This window comes from Aythya fuligula, chromosome Z (assembly GCF_009819795.1).
Source record: "Aythya fuligula isolate bAytFul2 chromosome Z, bAytFul2.pri, whole genome shotgun sequence".
Classification (NCBI taxonomy): domain Eukaryota; kingdom Metazoa; phylum Chordata; class Aves; order Anseriformes; family Anatidae; genus Aythya; species Aythya fuligula.
In genome coordinates this window covers 12656855-12679252 of record NC_045593.1, presented here as the reverse complement: position 1 = coordinate 12679252, position 22398 = coordinate 12656855, and the positions used below count along the sequence as shown (strand labels likewise).

The window sequence follows — 22398 nt, the reverse complement described above, 5'->3', positions numbered from 1 at the left end:
AAATCCCAGAAGATTATTAAGGGAGTTATTGAAACACACTTAAAGACAACAGTTGTTGCTCACAGCCAATGCAGGTTCACGAGGGGTGCATTCTGCTAAATGAACTTAATTTCCTCTTATGACAAAGTCACCCACCTGGTTGACCAAGGGAAGCCAGTCAATGTAATCATTCTGGATTTCAGCAAAGTTTTTGATAATGTTTCTCACAGTACACTTCTGAACAAAATGTCCAGCATGCAGATAGACAAAGACATAATACAATGGGTGAACAACTGGCTGACGAGTCAGACTCACAAGGTTCTAATAAATGGGGTTACATGGGGCTGGCAGGCAGTCACTAGTGGGGTTCCACAGGGCTTCATTTTAGGGCCAGTTCTCATTAATGCTTTCATAAATGGCCTGCATGCAGGACTTGAATGCATAGGAGCTAAGTCTGCAGACAACACTACATTGGAAGGAGCGGTTGACTCCCTCAAGGTTAGAGAGGTCTTGCTGAGAGATCTTGACAAATGAGAGAGCGGGGCAATCACCAACAATATGAAGTTTAACAGGAGCAAGTGCTGGATTCTGGATGTAGTGTAGGACAGGACAACCCTGGCTGTAAGTACAGACTGGGTGTCAAGAGGCCAGCGAGCAGCCCCGCAGAAAGGGATCTGGGGCTTCAGGTCAACAGCAAATTGCACATGAGTTGAACAAGTGTGCCCTGACAGCCAGGAGGGCCAACCACACCCTGGGGTGCATCAGGCATGGCACTGCTAGCTGGTTGAGGGAAAGGATTGTCCTGCTCTGCTCTGCACTGGTGTGGCCTCACCTCCAGTGCTGTATGCAACTTTGGATGCCACAATATAAGAAGGACATAAAACTATTAGAGAATGTTGAAAGGAGGGCTACAAAGATGGTGAAGGATCTGGAGGACAAGATGTATGAGGAGTGGCTGAGGTCCCTTGGTTTGTTCAGCCCACATATATACGCATATTTGAAACAAAGAAAATATGAACTATTGTTACGAGAAAAAGAAAAGAGGAAAACCAAAGGCTTTGCCTAAATTAAACTTTGAAGTGGGCATGGCACATTTTTTGCTACTGGCAGGTACTGCTGCTATTTTTTAACAGGCATGATATTCATACTGGGAGATAATTACAGACAACCATTGAATTATGCTAAAGGAGCAAGGCCATGAGCCAGAAGTCTATCAGACAAAATTGCTAAGTTAAAGACCACCTATTCAGAAGTACATGGACATCTGAAGATGCTGCACATGAGAAATGAAAGTAAGAAATCTTGAATGTAAAGTGACTACAGAAAACAAAGAAAATGAAACTGAGAGGGTGGTCGCACACTGAAACAGGCTCCCCAGGGATGTAGTCACTGCACCAAGCCTGTCGGAGTTTAAGAAGTGTTTGGACTGTGCACTTAGTCACATGGTCTGAATTTTCGGGTAGACCTGTATGGTGCCAGGAGCTGGACTCGATGATCCTTGTGCTTCCCTTTCAACTCAGGATATTCTATGATTCTATGATTCTATGAAATTCAAAATGTTTGAGAGAAATTTAAAATTATGAATAGAATATTCATAGGTCAGGAAACTACCCTTGCCTTTACAAAATGAATGCTCCTAAACTAAATGTCGGTAGTGGTGTTTTATTTCTATTTACTCTAACTTTATTGAATCAACTTCTAGATACAAATTATTCATAAAATACATAATGCATATATAGAAAAGCCAGGGATGAAATTGAGCAGACACTTAAAAGTGACAGTGGAAGATGACATTTCTGCATGAATGTGGTGCTACCTGGAGATAGCCAAAGTCATACCTGTTGATCCAAGTAAAGAAAGGATGTATATTCACTTTTTCACTCCTCTTATTACGGTGCTAATAAGAAAAGAAATAACACTCTATAGGACTCTGAACAATTTTCATCTCCAGGAGAACTACATATTAAGAGCCCATTAGTTATGCTTCTGCAATGTCAGTGAAGTCAATGGTTTTGCATGGTATACCTGAAAATAATAAACATGACAATAATCCAGAAGAAACATCCAGAGGTCATCTAGTCCAATCTCCTCCTCAAGCATCAGCAGCATGCAGTCAGCATAACATGCTCATTTATGCAGTCAGGTCTTGAAAAACTTCAAGGACAGAGACTGTAGAGCCTCTCTGGGCAACCTGTTCCACTGTAGGACTTTCATCAGCTTTTTCCTATGTCTGCTCAGAATGAGGCATGTTTCAAATTATGCCCATTTTCTCATGTCCTCTTGCCATATTCCACAGTAGAGTTTGACTCCTTCTTTCTGATAACTGTATCACAGGTGTTGTAAAACTACTGTTAAATTCCCTCAAAGACTGCTCTTCTCCAGGCTGAACAAGCCCAGTTTCTTTAGCCTCTCCTCTCCAGAAAAGAGGTCAATCCCTCAGCCCTCTTGGTGGCCCTCCACTGAGCCTTCTGCTATTTGCTAATGTTATTCTGGCATCGGGAGGCCCCAAACTGGACACACAATTGTATAAGAAATGAGAAATTGCTCAAGAATAGTGATTTTTCTCATTCTACTAGGTATGTTCCAGTTAATACAGGACAAGATGCTCTTGGCCTTTAGTGCCAGGGCATGCTGCTGGCTTAGGTTCAGCCTGCTGTACATGAAGATCCACAGGACCTTTTCAGCAGAGCTGCTCCCCAGCTAGTAAAACCCCTGTGTTTATCATTGCAAGAGCTTACTCCTTCCAAAGGTGCAGCCCTTTGCATCTGTCCTGGAGTTTGCAGACATGTCCAATGATAAGATGCCAAACTACAGAATATTCATTATATACATTCTACCTAAAATTAAAGGAAACAAAATATTTTATATTCTAGTGCCAAGGGAAGTTTGTAAAATCAGGAATGAAATAAAATTGCACTTTATTTATGAAGGAGCATATTTGTTATAGAATCTGTTGGAGGTAACAAAAGCAGTACAAAAGCAATTTGTACTGATAAAGTGAATATCTTTTGATATTTTTTTTTTGATTGCTGTTTCGTTAATTTCATAATTATAGCTACAATATTGCATACAAGCTTGTGAAGTATGCTTGATTTTTGGATTGTATCTGCCATTCTGTGTCTTTTGAATGGCTTAGAGAACTTCTCTTTGGCAGTCTTTATGCATTAAGAAAACTCAGCATAGCTAATAAGCTTTTCAAAAAATGGCTTGCTTCACTTGTAAAGAATGTGAAAAGAAACTATGGCTGAACCTCATGCTCAGTGGAAATTTTGAGGTATGGACCACAGAGCAGATTGAGGAACTTTTCTTGCTAGCATGGTGACAATGTGACATCACATAGCCACACTCTGAAGTGAGAAAAATACTGCCTTAGAAAATGTTCTGGTTAATTGTAAAGTGTTTTGAATCTCCCTGTGCCGGTCTGCTTCCTGAGAGATGTGCCCAGAGTGTTTCTTTTTGTATAGGGAATTGGTCACAGCCTGGATTCTTCACAGAATGAAATGTTGAGCCATATTTATGCAGAGAAATTTTATGCCAGTCAGTAAGTGTTAAGAGACTTCCTAACTCAGCAGTATTTTCTGTGTTTTTATTATTATTATTATTATTTTTATTTTTATTTTTATTTTTATTTATTTATTTATTTATTTTTGCAAGGACATTTTTGCAGGAATGGACTGTAAGTTGTTTTAATCATAATAAGAGTATTGTTAATATAAACTCTCTTGCATGCTTTCTAAGGTAGACTATCCAAAGCTTTTTCTATGCAGCATACAAAAGAATAACTGAACACAAATGGTACAGGAAATAAAATAGTAAGTTACAGCAAACTTTGAAAAAAAAGGACCCAATGCATTGAAAATGGTTAACTGAAAGCTGAACTACATTTCAAGTTTTTTTGTTGTTGTTGTTTGTTTGTTTTTGTTTTGTTTTGTTTTGGTGTGTGTATGTTTTAATATCAAAAATGCAGATATTTCATCTCAGCTTCCATCACAAACTGGATTTAATAGCAGAAGCATTATCCATCTTCATTTTATGACCCTGTGATGAGAAATTTTTACATTACTTTGTTTCAATACTTGATCCTCTTCCCTGCTAAAAATCTCTGCGTTATTTTGAAGCCTTAAAGTTCCAGCCATGGAGTCTTGCTATATCTATATGTCTACTGGAAAAAAAAAAAACTTTTTATATGGATCCTTGTAAATGGAAATCTGACACAACCACCCCTTAACTTTTCCTTTGATGAAGTAAAAAGAACAAGTTCCTTGAATTTTCTTGTACAAAACATGATTTCCCATCATTCTCGTGGTTATTCTCTGAACACTTTCCAGTTTTCAACATCCTGCTTGAAGCTTAGATACCAAACTGAGCAAGATATGACTATAACTCCACTGCTAAATCTGAATGCATCGCTACTCAGCTTTCCCCATTCCTAAATATCGGACCTATTTTGTTCTCTGGGCCCCAGCATTACGCAGGGAATCAAAGTCTATTAGATATCCACCATGAAACTCAATTATAATCAAGTTATAACAATTATAAAAAAATAAGTTGGTGTTGTCAGGACATATATTCTTTGCTTTTTAAATTATGCCTTTGCCTTGGGATATAGAAATAAGTACTGTCTTTCACATGTACTATTTCATAATTCACTGTACAATCCATTTCACTTTTTATTAGTCAGCATAAATTCAGAATGTATGCTTATTCTCGAACTTTATCAGTAATGATTTTGTTCGATTCCAGGACGTTGATAAAACATATACTGCATGAAAAAGGAGCAAGAATTTAAGAATCCTATCTAAAACAGCGATTTACAATATTCGGTAGCTGAAGTTCCCTTTTACCTCATTGGGGTTTACAAACCATAGGAGAACCTTTCTGAGAATACCTTTCTAATTTCCCACAGAGAAGGTCAGTATGTAAAGTTAGAATTCAACACCTAGTGATTAAAGGTGGCTTTTACTAAAGAAACTAAAAATGGAAAAAAAAAGAAAAAAATGTAAAGTTTCCAAAAGAGAACTGTGCTGTAATTTTTAATATCCTTGTAGTAAGAAAAAGACTTAGTCTTGCATGAGTATACATATGCAATGTCTCAAGAATATAGGGGATGAAATACAATGAAATTCTGACTGAGTTGTACGTGCTGTAAGAAGAAATTATTCTGGTAACAAAGCAGATTAATTTGTATGCATCGTATAGTCTGTTGTCATAAGTAAAACGAGGATGTTGAGGTTTTAGCATGGTTTGCGGGGGCACAACAGGGTTATATCTGTTTCTAAGATAGTACTTAGCTACAATGTGCCGGTGTGGTTAGCACAAAACATGTAGACTGCAGAGACACAACATTATTTGCCTGAAGTGATAAGCTTATTGGGTTCTATTTTGAATTTGTATATCATGCATAAATGCTTTGATCTGCTGTGCTAGTCTACCAACTTTTCTTTCAATATTCGACTGTCTGAAATCAACTAAGAAATGAGCCTGCCATTATTGTCACCAAGAAGTTTTAAAAATCTGACAAAATATTTATAATTTTAATCATCCCGGAAAAAAGTAATTTATTTTACATCTTGGTCTGCTAGGTATTGACTGGCTATAACTATGCCAGCCTTTCTGTTTTGCATGCTGCTATTCCTTTTTTGATACATAATTGTTTTATAGCTCAAGCAGGCAATTTAAAACCCTCATTAGGAACATCAGAAAATGTCGTGCAAGTGCTATACTGTGTCAAGCAAACTTGACTAAAAAGTTACAAAGATACATTAAAAATGTAAAAATATTCTGTGCAGGGAGCACTTCTCAACAAAGGTTTGTGGTTCCCTATGAGCTAGCTGACTTCAATGGGACTATTTGTATTCTTAGAGAGCACCATATGTTTGAGTGCTTTGCTGAATCAAACCAGAGAAAGGAAGCTTTAAATGCTTTGTGTGATTGTTACCAGGGTACTACCAAAATGCAGAAAAAATACCCCAGAATGACAGAGCAGTGTTCAGGTATGAGTAGGCAGATGTCTTGGAAGTATTTACTTATTAATTATGTTTCTAAGCTAGTAACACATTATAGAGCGCACAAGGTTTGCTAACAGCTTGGGCAGTTGTCAAATTGCAAATTGGAAGTTCTATTGAGCTTTGATAATCACAAATACATTCTTGCCATGTCCAGTCTTCCAACAACTTGAAACCGTAGATCAGAAGAATGGGTACTATTGAAAGCCGAGGAGATATTAGACATTTCAGTGTTGAATTCCCGAGGAACTAATTAGAAACAAAAAGTATTCTAAGATTTATATGAAAAAGTTTTGTGAAAATATACAGTTCCCAATATCTTATTTATAGCCATCATTAGGAACAAGAGAATGAAAAGGTTGAATAAAACTGCAAGGAAACAAAAAATTCCTATTAAAAAGCACATTTCTATGAAAGAAACTCCAGAACAACCTCCAGGAGAGCCAAAAAAGTCACAGTGGATGTAGAAAAAGAAACAACAACTTCAGAAGTAAATAAGGAGAGTTTCACCAAGACTGTTTAATCTGCCAAATAATGCAGCAGCTGATAGGTGTCATCAAGTGCCATACACATTTTTAGACAAGCACCTATCATACAAGGAGACCTGCAATTTGTAGCTGGTGTATGCAGTGCCCCTTACCACACTATGCTGATTCAAAAATGAATTATGACCGATTACTGGAAACAATTATGTGGATCCCCAAAATAAATTACAGTGACTAGCAAACTTATGTGCAGAATTAGCAGTGGAACCACAAATGGTACAGCCCCTACTTTACCGCTTCTGCAACAAGATGGGAGGAGAGGTTACTGGGCCAGGGGGGAGGAGGCAGCAGCCTATGCCACCCAGCCCCTTGGGCTACATGTGGTGCTGCACTGCACAAAGAGCCTGTGGAGTTTTAGTGGGTGGCAACAAAGCTCGGCTGTGATGGAAAGTTAGGAAAACAAAGGTTGGATAACAAAGATTCATCATCTCTGCTATTAACAAGCACTACTTTTTCATGTATATCATGATGTTTTGGTAGCTTATACCGACCTTATACTGACCATGTTTTCATTTACTTATTTTATTAGCTATGAACTGCATCATTAAAAAAAATAATAATTAAATTAAAACAAATTTAATTAATATCTTATAAACATTAACAAAATTTGACCAGATGTCTTAAGTTGTTTACAAAACCTTGATTTACTCAATTCTTCTACCACCTATTAAAGAACACAAACAGCTCTATTCAAGTTCAGAAACCAGCTTTCGTTTATTCAGAAATTCCACGACTGTTTAAAATGAACTAATAATATTCTTTCTCTGGTTTTGTATGTTGCTTTTAAATTATTATTATTATTATTATTAGTTTAAAGTAACAAATAAATGTAAAATTACTACAAAATCTGTTTCTTTCAATGTTAAATGAATAAATCTTTCCTGTGGAAGGGAGGAGTGGAGATCTAGCACCCATTTCTTACATGCATAACAAAATATATGCTTTCACGAACCACAATTTTTCATGCATCGATATCTTTGTATGTTGTGGTTTTCTCATCAATTGACTGTGCTTGTTCAGCTCTCTGGAGAAAGATTTTAATATCCTATGAAAAAGAAAATGAAAAGTTAAAAAAAAAAAAAAAGGTCATTTCACATAGCAACTTGATCATCTCAAAACTTGTAATAATGAAGTCTGTCTTTCCATGGTATGAGCTTTCTGATTAGTCACTAGAAGTGTCTGATGAAAAATTAACTTCAATGGTGATACATTACTATAAATTACACTTGCCCTGGGTTACATAAGATGTTTCCCAAAAGAACACTTAAAACAGCACTGTCATTCAGCTTTAGCACTATGTTGAGCACACTGATGAAAACATAACTATATAGTGGCAATTGCAGAAAGAACAGTATTCATGGCAAATTCTAGAAGTTACTGATGTCTCATTCTTATCACAGAGATGGTGTTTTCATGTTATCCATACAACCTCATTGCTTTCCGTGGTTTTATGAAACTATGGTGTATTAAAACACAGTTCTCAAAGTAAGCAGAAACCTTAAGCATCTCCTTAACCATGTCATTTAAGTCATTAAAATTCTTGTTTAAAATTGTTGTTTAAACCAGCAAATATCATTAAGAGCATACAGAGACAAATTTTTCAGAAGTTTCTTTTCTTGTGTCTTCACATTTCAGACTGAACTTAACACATCAAGGAAATAAAAGAAAATAAGTAACTACAACAGTTGGAATAATACATACCCCCTTTTAGACATTACAGACATATATATATATGCTTTTTTTTTTTTTTTTGCTTTTTTTTTTTTTTTTCAGTTCTGCATCTTTTATAACACAAACTGTGTTATAAAAATATTTTGTGTTATAAAAATAAACAGTAAGTGAATATTCAGATTTTTTATGAAATAAATGAGTTTAGATTCAAATACATACTCCACTATGCATTTGGTGCCTATTTTGAAGATAGAGCCTTTTTTTTTCAAAAGCATAAACTGCTTGTATTGAACAATGCCTCATATTACTTGCAATGTATGAGCAGCATTTCAGTGAATACAGAACTGGGTTAAAAGATTAATTTTACCAGTCCTTAGTTTTGGAAGGTAGTGCTAACAGTTACCTTGACTTTAAGAAACACTTCAGTTTAAGGAGGCCTACTTCAGTACATTGAGTCAGAAATGAAGTTTCAATTCCGGTTCGACAAAAGTAAATGTTAGCAAATGGAACCATCAGTAAGCTCATTATCAGTACTTATCACTACCACACAAAGCAGATGAGGATCTCAGTAAACTGTAGTGCTTCTGACATGATAGAATGTGAATTATGAGTGTTTTAAATTTAAGTATGTGTTCTTGTAAAAAATAAGTTTGAGAAAGCTACTGCTCATCATCATGGAGCAAATGAGATACACAGTCACTTCCAATACTGTCATTGTGTTCTTGTGTGTGGGAAGTGGAAATTTTATGCTCTAGCAATGCGACAGAAATATATGTTAAATATCAGTCTAAAAGTAAGAATGATATGATCACAAATTTTAATTGGATGAAAAAGAGAGAGTGATAGAACAGCATTTAAGAATGTGTTAAGCATATGAAAGAAGGTTTCCGCAAGACAGATTTAATTTATGTAGCTACCAGTTTTACAAAGGAAAGCAAAACTAAATAACCTCAAAACATGGGTGAAATAGTCCCCCCATAGATTTAGTATGTCTGTACTTAAAGAAGCAGACATAATGTTTCTGTTATATTAACAAAATGTTTATCATTTTTAATATAAGAAACATGCTATTTTTCTTGTATATTTGCACTTCTTGTTTTTTTTTTTTTTTTTTTAATGGGATATAGAATACATGATCAAGAGAAACATAACATATGTCTCTCATTTAGACCAGGTATTTAAACACTGAGTTTAATTTTCCTTCTCTTGCACACTAGGACATTTAAAACACCACATGAAAAAGTCTTCTCAAGTTTCATAAGTATTACAGTTACTGCCTACAATTAGACAGTGATTCAGCAATGCTCTTTCCTCCAAACCATTAAGTATTGACTATGAACTATATGGTCTGCCTCTTAAACCTTACTGAATAGAATCTTCATGAACTCTTCCTGAGAGAGAATGCATTTTTACTCTGCTAAATGACATGTGGAGTTCTGAATGCTTGTTGAGTTCTGCAATATTAAATGGCTGCTGTGAGTATAAGCAGTTTTTGTAATATTTGCTCAACTTATCAATAAATATTTTGATAGATATGTTTACTATACATTATTAGAAATCCTAACCCAGTAGAACTTCAATTTAAATGAATGATACTGAGTTCAATACTGGGTAATGATACTGAAATAATTAACTAAATCAACAATAAAAGACGTAATAATATGATAATTACTTTAAAAGGAACAAGCCTGATGCATGGACCTATACTGAAAGTATTCAAAAAATAGATATATCAAAATACAATGTGGTATCCCAGCCTTCAAAATTATTATTATTATTTTTAAATGAATTAAGTAGTGGCAACCATACCACTCAGGATTTGAAAGCAGGATAAAAAATTTAACATAACATTATCAAATGCATAATGGTTATAACTGAATGGTAATTATTAAGCTACCTTGTTATCCTCACTAAATGTAAGAATGTAGTTCACTCAAAATGAATGTATTAAGAATTGTAGAAATAAAATACAATGCAGACTATTTAAATTTATCACAATCAAAACACAGAGTTACTAAAATGTATTATTGTTCTGGGTACTTGTATCTGTGATAGTATCAGGATGGAAGAAGTATGACATTTTTAACATGAAATAATAACAGCCCTGAAAATGACCTTAATTTTTATTTTTAGACCAACCCATAGAGTAGAAAAAGCAAATTTGCTTGTTTTTTCCAGCTAGAAAAATATTCTCTGTTACTATTGAATGTATTTAAAATGATATCATTCAGAATGTAATGAAGTGTCTACATAAACATGTAGGATTGGTCTGGCTATACCTAAGAAACAAATTTCATCTGATAAGTGAAAAAAAAAAAAAAAAAAAAAAAAAAAAGTCAATTATGGAAAACCACTTGCAAGTTCTATTCAGGACCAGAAATCAGGATGAAAAAGACCACATGACAAAATAATAGAATTTCCAAGTTTATTCACTTATTGGCATTTGTACTGTGGCTAACAGAATGGTTGTCATCATGCAGGTTGTTGCCAGCCTACTGGTATATGAACTGAAAAAACAAACTCCCTTCAGAAGACATCTATATATCTCACCAGCAGATATTCTTTATCAGAGATACTACTGGTTAGAACTGAATAGTCCATCAAGAGACCAAAGGAATATGGTGCCCTAAAACAGATTTTACAAGTTGTAAGCTAAATATTTCATTTATGGTTTTCAGCAAAACATTTCATTTTCCACTGTTTGTGACTGCAGCAGTAGAAACATTTTAACCTTAAAAACCACACCCTACCTTGCTATATTTATCTTGTAAAAGATCTCAAAATAACAGCACTGTGGTTGGATTTCATTTTTATAGAGATTTTTATAGTCTCTGGAGAATTTCTGAACAAATAATTGATGCTAAAATTATTGTTTACTTATTTTGGAATTCTTTCTTTAGGAAGAAAAAAGTTTACCTGTTCACCAAATATACTTCTATGAATTGTCAGAGGAATGTCATTCCTGAAGGGCATAGATTTCTGACCTGTTCTACATAAAACAATGGCCACTGGTTCTCTATGCATGTTTGCTGGTGAATATAGTAATTTGTTGTAAAGTTGAGCAAGAACTTCTAGTCTTAGCTCTCCCCTGCTTAATCAGAATTTGAAAGTTAGTTGATTTCATGCATAAAACAGCAGTCAATATTTACTGGTGCAGTCATGGAATATCATCCTGTCATTCTAAGTACAGAATATGCATTTTAAATATATACTGCAAACTACTCTTCAAGCTGTATAAAATACTTTCTTCTTAAAGTAGAGCTGGAAATTTTGATTAAGAACAAACATTCTGCTCTTGATATTCAGCTATTAGTTTGTGAGAAAAGGTTTTCAAATACAGTACCCTTCCTTGTAAATAATGGAATATATACATATGGCATTACTCTTTTCACAGCATAGTTAAGTGTTACTTTTAATTGCATCACACTTGCTTTTCATGGGGAACTTGCAGTATGTTGAATGTGTGTTAAGAATACTTCTTGAGATAGATCATCTATATAACAAAGAGCTCATTTAAGAAATGCTGTGGTCTACAAGAAACTCAGAGAAGATGGAAAAAATGTTTGAATTAGGAAATGCAGTACATGATTAAATAAAAGGGATCAGGAAAGATGGCAAGGGGAAGGGGAGGGAGGAATAACCTGTCATTCCATGATGTCTATCTTCCCAAATTTGCTGAGACATACATTGCATGGGGCTTTGAACAACCTGGTCTCGTGGATGGTATCCCTACCCATAGCACAGCAGTTGGAAGTATATAGTCTTTAAGGTCCCTTCCAACTCAAAGCATTCTGTGATTATATGATTATATGATTAAAGTAGCCAGAATAGATACGATTAATAGTTATAATCTTTAATTGAGTGGTCATTGTTTTATGTTTTCCTTTTGTATCTTTTCCTACTATAACAAATAAATTTTCAGCCTAAACTTCAACAAATAGATTATTTTATTCATATGTCTTGTCTTTTACTAATAAGGAGTACGACCAATATGATAAATACTGTGTACTTCACTCCTTACAGGGAAATGCATTGCCACCTGTGACAAGGCAGTAGAAAACTTGGAGGCAGCTACAGGCCAGCTAGACAGGTATAAAAAATCAGTCAGAAAGCAGTGCACTCTTTGATGGATGCTTTCATTGACAATGAAACAACTGATCTAATCTACAATCTTCTATGATGTATATTTCATCTACACTTCAAATTGACAGTATCTAAATAAACAATGTTTTTGGGATAATGCAAATATTGATATGAACACTTGCAAAGTTTGTGGTCCCTGAAAGCAATACTTACAATAAGCTTGTACTCTTGATACCTGTTGATCAAGTCTTGAATGAAAGGATGTTTCAAAAGGAGTTCAACTGGAATAGGTGTCAGATCTTCAGTGCCTAATTCTTTGTATATTTTTATGAAATGCTTAAAGAAAAAATAATAACTGTTAACTACAGCAGGTATTTCTGTAACATATAATGTAAGGTACAAAACCTCCTTTGGATCATCAGACTACCTTATCATATCTGCTTTCCTTCTCCAAGCTACTAAATCTATGATTATCTTCATCTGTACTTGCTCCATCATGAAACACTTTGAGTAGAGTTGCCAGTGAAATTTTTCCTTCATCTGTGTATTTCAAGACTTCATTTTCATCTTTTATTAAAGGTCCCTCATTTGTCACTACATCAATATAAGGGAAAGCCTAAGAAAATAAAACACAGGCATAAAATTTAGTCAATAGATCATCTGTTTCATCTAGATATTTGTTAAGGATCAATGGATTATACTTTCAAACTTCAGTTCTTACCAAAAAAAAAAGTCATCAGCCTATACAAAATTATCCACCAAACTATGAGATGAATGAATGGGTCCTGACAGTCCAGAAATATCTATGATGTTGACAACAGGAGAAATGAAATAATCATCTTTTTCCAGGAACCTGGCCAATATTCCTCTGAGAAATTAGTATTTTTCAGAACAACAAAATATAAAAATACTTAACAGTTACAATTTACAATACACTACCAAGAACTTTTTGTTTACATGAGTAAGCTTAGCAATTCATAGAATCATAGAACTATCTAGGTTGGAAAAGAACTTCAAGATCATCAGGCTGAACCATAATCCTGACCTACCAAGTCCCATCACTAAGCAATGTCCCTCAGTGCGACGTCCCCATATCTCTTAAATATTCAATACTCACTCAATGGATGGTGGGGGTTGGACTCCACCACTTTTCTGAGCAGCAAGTTCTAATGTTTAACCACTCTTTCCACAAAGAAATTTTTCCCAATGTCTAAACTAAACCTCCCTAGTGCAACTTGAGGCTGTTTCTTTGTGTCCTCATCACCTGACAGAAGAGAATAACACCCTCCTCAGTGCAAATTCCTTTCAGAAAATTGCAGAGCATTGAAGTCACTCGCAGCTTTCTCTTCTTCAGAATAAACAATCCCAATTCCTTCAGTTGGTCCTCATAAGTTTTGTTTACTTGTCCCTTCACCAGCTTTATTGCGTTTCTTTGCTCAAGCAACTCAATATCCTTCTTGTAGTGAGGGCCCAAAACTGAACACAGTATTCACAGTGCAGTCTCACCAGTGTCAAATACAAGGGGACAATCTCTTCCCTGAGTGATTTGCACCAGAAAGTAATAAATCAAAGCAAATACAGTAAACCATAGTTTGGAGAAATTTGCTTTCCACAAATTTCAGATTAAAAAAAAAAAAAAAAAAAAAAAAAGGCAGCATGAATTTTCTAGTCCAATACAAAGAGTCACTTTATGAAATTCATTTTGGTTAAGAGCTAACATAAGTTCACCAGCTCTCCACAGTAAAAGGTGAGAAAGGCTTTATGCAGAATAATTAGGTGTTCGGTATATTGTTTGTTTGTTATAAACAAGTGACGAGATGTCTTTGTGATGACACTACAGATGACCAAAGAGAAAAACAAACAACAACAACAAAAAGCACTCCAGGTATTTGTTATCACAAAGATGAGAAAGGACCTCATGAAGCTGAACAACATTTTGTTGAGCTTAACAATAGGAAAATTCATTTAATTCAACATACCATTTTCCTCTTTATTAGGAGGGACACAGTGCTGAGATTAAGACAACATTTGTGGTACATATCTTGTGCCTTAATACATTCCATTTTTAGTCCAGGAGTTACATAGTTTACATTTTGCCCCCTCGTGGTTGTTGAATATCCTGCATGAAATGCTGGCCCTACTGAAGCCTATGGTTAAACTCACATTCATTTCAGAGCAGTGGGATTTTATTAATTCTCTCTCTCTCTCAGTATTCAATGGGACTGTAAAGGATACACATACAGAAGACAAGGTATAAGAAAAAAGAAAAGGTTAAAAGGTTATGTTCTATCAGCCCTGGGATACCAACTTAGAACAGACAACTATAAAGTCAAAGAGAATCTACATATGCAAGCTGTTCTAACAGAATCTAATTCTTAGATATGTCTAGATTTCTAAGGGACTCTCCAAGAAGAATTAGGCAAACCATCTGTATAATACATTGAGAGACGTGCATCATAGCACATATAAATCTTGCCCTTCGGAGATAAATTTTTAATTCTAGATTGGAGGGAAAGGTTTTCCTCTACCTGTGACTCACAGCCTTATGAAGCCTTCCACATTTAGGTGATAATGAACGTGCAGTTACAGAAGTTCCAACTCAAAAGAACAAAGCCAAACAAAAAGCACTGAGGAGAATAGGTTGTGTTGTTTTATATCCAATGTCCAGATAGCTAGAATTTTACACTGGTATATGGGGTACTAAGTTCAGATCTACTGTATCTAAGTGGGAACACAGTCTTCTTTCTGTGCTCTCCTTTTTATTTTTTTTTTATTTTATTTTTATTTTTATTTTTTTTTCCTATGACATATGAAAAGGTAAGTGGTATATTCACACTCTCACACTGACACTTTAAAAACTTCTATTCCTTCTCTCTTCAGTCAATTCGAAATAATTCTTCACTCACTTCACATGTTCCCTTTCCAAAACTGTGTTGTGCAAAGCAAAAACAGACAGAGGGGAGTACAATAATATATGTCATAAGTGATAAAATGTGATTATAAATATGTATGAAGTAACAGTGTGTGGTAAAATAATGTTCTTTCTCTACTGTTTCTGGAGAATATAGCTGTATTTCAAGTACTAGAAAAATGCTAAAGTCACTGTAGTTCGTGACAGCATTTGAAACATTTTATTATCTAGCAGAGTGAGCTCTTTCCAAGTGTGTACCAATATAAATCGTATGTCTCAAAAAGTGACTTATACTTAAGCAACACACAGTTGATGTATTTAGTGCATTTACTAATGGCAGTTAGGAGTCTTTAAAAAAAATGGGAAATTAATAACATACTTCACAAACACTAACATAATTCAAAAGCTGAGCTTTATGGGATTTGACAGTACATTCAACATGTATTAAAAAAACTCATACTCAAAATATATATTTTTAAATTATTTCACATTAAATAATTAGTAATAAGCCTTCTGATGTACAGGCTAACTATAACACAGTAACAAAGTTTTATAGAAGTGTATACACTTTTAAATACCTCAAAGAAACGTGGTGGGAAAGAAGGTAAAGAACAGCAATAAAACAGGTTTTATATCTTTAAATGACATTACCATATACTACATTATAGTCCTACTCACGTGGACTGGTAGCTGGACTAAGACTAGATCAAAGAATGTCCTCAGTTTTTACCTCCTCAACTGTACAAGGGGTAGTTACCAGGAAATGTCTTAAACTTTTGTTATTTAACAAGCAACATTTCAGACTTCTGGAAGAATACTTCTGAGTATTAGTACCAAAATTACTGGGACTATTTGCAGAGTTCCCATGAAGTCAGTGGGATTGTTTGTGAGGGCTGGACCTACTCAGTATATAGATATGTACAGAAATTGAGCTAACCTATAATTTAGCAAGCATCATTACTATTCTCTAATATTTTACTTAAATATTTTACCCCACATACAAGAGAAGATTCTTCTTTTCTATGAATGTGTGTTCCAGCAGCAATGCTAAGTGCTCGGTAGACACCTTCAACAGGATCAGAATGAGCAGCAAAATAAAGTAGCATCTCAATATAGTTGAGCAGAGCAGGATCTTTTCTGGTATCAGCAAATAAGCTGAAGAAAAACTATAAAAGGACAAAAATACATACATTAATTTCTACTAATGAATGTTGAACAAATACAAATAAAAAACTGTACAGAAAAGGATAACATAAGTAATGACAGCTGAAAAGTGATACTATCCTTAAAAATGTGTTGAGGTTGTGTAAATTGAGATAAATCAGTCGTGTCTGAGTCATTCCAGGAAACAGAAACTGTACTATTTTATTTTTTTAGAATGAGGATTTTATCAGAACAAGAAGAAATTCACCAAATGTGATATCATTATAGGTAGGTCCAAACCTTTGTCCTGTATTCAGATTACACCTGCATCTCCCTCTTCCACAGTGATGTCTGGGAGCATAGATGCTCCCATCATTTGTCTCTCATTCTTTACAGAGTTGTTCACTGTATAGCAAAATTTATGTGGTTCAATAGAGAACAGGAATAATTAAGTCTTTCTGAGAAGACTACGGTTTAGAATACTGAAAGAGAATTCATAGATTCCTGTCCCTACTTTCCACATTATTTCCAACTTTGAGGTTTCTATACATGGAAGCCATATCATGAAGTACCACCTGACCTCAAAAGCCACCAAAACATTGCAGCAATTATGGAAGAAGATACCTAAGAAAATTCAAAATGAGAACTCTTGGGTTAGAATAGTGAGTGGTCTCTTCAAAATAGCTGTTTTCAAAGTTACCTTTATGAGACATCCTAGCCTATCAAAAGGCAAAGGTTCTGTGCAATCTTTTGTACTGTTTAGATCTTCATTTCCAGTAAACCATAAGCCAACCTGAGGAAAAAAAAAAGTCATTTATTTTCACACTTTAACAAAAGTGGTCTTTATGCTCTGTAACTGTTGAACAGACCAGTTATCCTCTATCTAGAGGATACCTACAGGGTATCCTCTGCTACCCTGTAGCTTTTGTCTTAACTGCTCTTTTGGAAATGTCCAAACACTTCAGTGCAACCTGGGAGTCATAGTTCTTCCCATGCATGCCTACTTCCAGCAACAAATAAGTGTCCTGTAATGTTTACAGAGCTACATCTACTCCAGCATACTAAACCTGCCCACATTTATATAGGCTTCTTCTGAAAAAAAGGATCTTCAGCTGAGAGTTACCTGTGTGTTTATAAACCTTCTAGTCCTTTTCAGTCCTTAACCAACTGCAGAAGACTGTAGGTTTATTCAGTACTCTCAGGGAAGTTTGGAAGAACTAACAGGGGTGGAGGTCAATAAACAAATGAATGTACACACTTGCATGTTTACCTTGAGCTGACTGAATGGGAACCATTTCTGATCCTGAAGTGTGTAAATGTTTTGATCACTTAGTATTACTTTATAATTAGGATCCTATGTTAAAAATGTTAATTCACAGCCTTGAATGTCTTAAATCTGTTTATTTGTATACTCTCAAATTTCAGTAAAAATTATCATAATAGACAAATAGATGCAGCATGTAGACCTGCAAATTTTGTGGGTTTCTGGCTTTGCAGAATTTTGCTTTATTTATTTATATTTTTACCAGTCTTGGATGGGATGTGGTTCTGCAGCAAGTTTTCAATTAATCAGAGAAGTTCTAAAACAGGCAGATTTCTGGAATAACACAGCCTTTATTTAATTTTGGAATAAATCTAATGTTAGACAGTTTTAAAACTAACTACTTTAAAGGTTCTATGAAATTTGGTTAAAACATTTTTGAAATTATTTTAATATCACCAAATCCAAACTGACAGAGCTATGAAATATTTGTGTATACATGCATACATGTATATACACATACATACACATATATACTGTGTATAATATATATATATCCAATATATACGTATATGTATTGGCTAGGGCACATTAAAAGACTGAACCAGCAGTCATTCTAAGATTAAAAATCCAAAGTAAAATTGAAAATGTATAGAAGTAGGTCAAATATATTAAAAGGAAAAAAAAAAAAAAAAGTATTCTTGATATTTTTTTACAAAACTTGCTTCTTTGAAAACAGTTCTAAGCCATGCAAAGGTTTAAATAGAACCTTTTTTAAACAAAAGAATGTATCAAAGAATAGTTTAATTTCCTATATATTCAAGGTCTGAAAAACAATTTTCATTTGCAAAAAAATACTTATTGGAAAAATTCTCAAGATATTTAATTAAATTAGAACTGGTGAGACTATCTAAATTAAAGTATTTGTTTCTGTTTGGGGCAATTTTTTTGTGTGTTAAGAGACATACAGTATCAATCAATAGCAATGGTAGCTAATTGTAGTTAAAATGCTCACAGAATAGTTTCTTTAGGACAGGAAGGATTTTTTTTTTAATTAATTTATGGCTTAAATAGAAAATGGAATTAAAATGTAAGATTAATCAGTCTGATTTTTGTAACTAATATATATGGATAAGGTAAATATTTGACCCTCAATTTTCTAAAGACAATTTTCACTAGAAAGCACCCTCAAATAGCAAAACATTTAAAACACAGGCTGATTTTTTTGAGTTTGAATAAACCTGACAATATATTATTCAATACAAAGAGATTAACAAATGAATATTCAAAGAGAAAAGAATTATAACCTGCATATAGCGTTCCTGTGTAACTAAGCCTGATCCAGCTACGTCAACAGACTTGAAGATACTGAGAGTTTTGAGAAGTTGTGTCAGAGATGGCACTGGCCAAGGCTGTGCTGCTGCTAAAAGGAATCTGCGCCAGTCAATCAGTTCTGAGTTCACTGTGAATGCAGATGTCAGATTTTGCAACTATAGAAATAAAATAATAAATATTGTCAAATATGCATGCATAAACATATATTCTTTATATATTATGCATACTTAGTTCTGTTTCCTATTTAGGATGGACAAGGTTATCCATTGAGATTTGTATATGTCAAAGATACATCAAAGATGTATAAAGGATTCAGAGTTCTTTCTACTTCCTCCTTGTCTGCATAGTGCAGTTACACTGACACATTTATGAAATTTACAGCTTATAGTGACTTTACAGTAACTCCAATGGACGCACAAGCATAGTTCCACGTAGTAAATAAGAGGCTTTACACAGTAAAAAACCTGCCCTCAAGTGCTTATGCCTCATGTCCTCGTGAGAGGCATCTGTGGTTCACCCCAAACTCTTGGAGCACTGCTTCTCTCAAATATAAACACATAAAAAGACCAGTCTCCTATCTCTTTTCCCTGTATAGTGAGCAGCTGAGTTTTGAGGGAGAGCAAGAGCCTTATGAATTAGTTTCAAGACTCTGGTTTCTTGTAGAATGCATGGCTAACTCTGTATCTGTCATGAATGGAAATTACATGCACTTTACTCATAACAGAGAAGAAGCAATGTATTTTACTGATAAAATGTAGTGATCTAACAAAGCTTAATCATAAATAAGACAACAATAAGATTTGAGACAGTGAGGTACGCTTGGATATTTACTGTATAGAGGAAAGGGTCAAACAAATGATCTTGGCAGTCATGCGGTTCAGAGTGGATCCCCTTGCCTTCTAAACTCCTTCTCAGAGGTGCCTAGGTGTGGCTAGATCCAAACTTAGTCCCACAGTTGGTCAATGATTTATTTCTAAAGGATTACATGTGCACAACCAATCTAAAATTTAATCTTAGCAAAGCTTACAAAATTTAGCAAGCTATCAGCCACTTACTGAGTATCTGCTGTGGATAAGGAATCAACAGTAAGGAATCTCTCATCCTTGAGTGGCAGACCTTGTGAGGCATTCCTACTCAAGGAGAGATCCTGGCCTGCAGCCCACTGCCATGCAGGAGAAATCAAAGGGCTCTTGGCTCACTCTTTATAGGGTTACAAAGAACCATAGAATCATTAATGTTGGAAAATACTTTCACGATCATTTGGTCTAACCATAACCCTACCACCAATAGACACCCACTAAACCATGTCCCTAAGCACCATGTTCAACCTGTCCTTGAATACACCCAGGGATGGTGAGTTCACCACCTCCCTGGGCAACCCGTTCCAATGCCTGACTACTCTTTCTGAGAAGAAACATCTCCTAATTTCCAATCGAAACCTCTCCTGGCACAACTTGTTGCCATTCCCTCTAGTCCTATTGCTAGTTATCTGTGAGAAGAGGCCGACCCCCAGCTCCTCATACCTTCCTTTCAGGTAGTTGTAAAGAGCAATAAGGTCTCCCCTGAGCCTTCTCTTCTCCAGACTAAACTACCCCAGTTCCCTCAGATGCTCCTCATAGAACTTTAGTCCAGACTCTTCACCAGCTTCATAGCCCTTCTCTGGACATACTCCAGACCCTTGATGTCTTTCCTGTAGTGAGGGGCCCAAAACTGAACACAGTACTTGAGATGTGGCCTCACCAGAGCTGAGTACAGTGGGGACAATCACCTCCCTGGTCTTCCTGGCTACACTATTCCTGATAAAAGATGATTTACTAACAATCATATCGGCATACTATAGGTGTTGTGTCACTATAGATGTTAGTTTCTTCCAAATTTGGCTTGAGTCTGACATTGACCAGCATTGTGGTCAGGTGAGCACTTTGCTCAGCTAGCCTCTTGGCTGTTGTATTGTTAACTGTCCCTCATGAATCCACTGTGACCAGATGGCACCCACCATGACTGCTGCTGGTGGTTATCTTCTTAAGCAGGGTTATGGAAAATAAAGCTGTGAAGGTTGTGGGGAGTTGGAGGTGCACCATCACATTATCACTAAATAAAACAGACCAGAGATCATTGTTTGTCACTGAGGCTAACTGGCATGTGCAGCTGGTATACATCTAAATAAGTACTCCTACTTCCTAAATCAGGGGTTATACTTAAGCTGCCTACAAGATAATGGTTCTTAGTGTGTGTTAGTGGGGAACTGAACTGACAATTTAGTGGCATGAGTACAAAATTTAGTATAGGGCCTGTGCCTTGGCCTTATTTTGCTTACTCTTTCAGGTATTCACAACATGGATTTTCTTTGTTCCAGTAGTGTTTCCAGGTATCAAAAACTATCAATAGAAAAGCTGCTTTGCATCTTGCCATGTATTCTTTTACAGCTGAGGATGCAGTATGTGGATAGTAGGGTGGGGTCCTGATCACAAACAGGGAAACATGTAAGATCTCCTGATAGAGCATTGTGATGGAGGTAACGAGTCTGGCACAGTTCATTTCTGCACTACTGGTGTGATGAGAACTTATTATGTTCCTCTACACTATGTTCTTCTCCAAATACTGATTTCATTGTCAAGCATCTGGTTGGTTGCAGACTGGATTTTCAGATGGAAGAAATGTATTTAGAGGGCTTAGGGCCTTAGGCAATACAGAGTGAGTCAATTCAATAATGTTGTAGATGCCACCTGCCCTAAAATTGGCAAGTATAGCACTGCTTACTTTAATTTCAAAACGTATTTGAAATTACATTAATTCACAAACTGTAAAGATGAAATAGCGACTTCTGTTCAGAATAGCTTGTGCAGAATAAACTTACACTTTAGGTCATGCTTCATTCATTTCCTTTAGCATGGCAATTCTTGCTTTCACAATAAATTTAAAAGTCTCATTTTAAAGTCATGCTATTAAGGAAACTCTTTTAAAGGAAATCCTGTTCTTAAAATAAAAATAGAACTTACAAGCACTAAGAGCTCTTACAGAATAAAGAACATGGGATACATGCACATGTGCTCTATGAGTCAAATATTCAGTTTGCTAATACTTTTCCCCATATAATTAATTTCCTGTGCTAAGATTAGATTTTTTACATACTGATGACAGCTGTGACTAGTTTTCACTAAACTCAATGGAAATCCATCACTCAGCGATTTTAAAATGGTTTACTCGTGCAATTCATCTGTGTGAAGAATATTTGAATAAAGCTGCTTCCATCATGTGTAGTCCAATTAAAATCTTAATGTGATTTGTGACTAACTCCCAGAAATAATTATCAAAATATACTAAAAATAGCATACACTAGATATTTTTATCCCATACAATTTACCAACCGCATCTCAAAATAATCAATGAATTCTGTGATGAAAGATTTGGAAAGACTAAATTTTTTCATGTTTCTAAATCTGAAAATCATGGATAAATAAGATT

The 22398-nt window shown here is 35.2% G+C and overlaps 1 protein-coding gene across 1 annotated transcript in view; it reads right to left on the bottom strand.

The window, feature by feature from the left end:
- The window catches only part of IL7R (interleukin 7 receptor), a 55101-nt gene extending 34264 nt beyond the window's left edge, over positions 1 to 20837 (bottom strand). Inside the window, exons 1-6 of the mRNA XM_032205566.1 lie at positions 20769 to 20837; positions 18906 to 19088; positions 17038 to 17130; positions 16187 to 16360; positions 12711 to 12899; positions 12497 to 12619 (exon numbers count right to left, since the gene is read on the bottom strand). Of these exons, the coding sequence (XP_032061457.1) occupies positions 12497 to 12619; positions 12711 to 12899; positions 16187 to 16360; positions 17038 to 17130; positions 18906 to 19088; positions 20769 to 20837 (831 nt within the window). The remainder of the gene's footprint in view (positions 1 to 12496; positions 12620 to 12710; positions 12900 to 16186; positions 16361 to 17037; positions 17131 to 18905; positions 19089 to 20768) is intronic.
- Positions 20838 to 22398: the final 1561 nt, after the last annotated feature.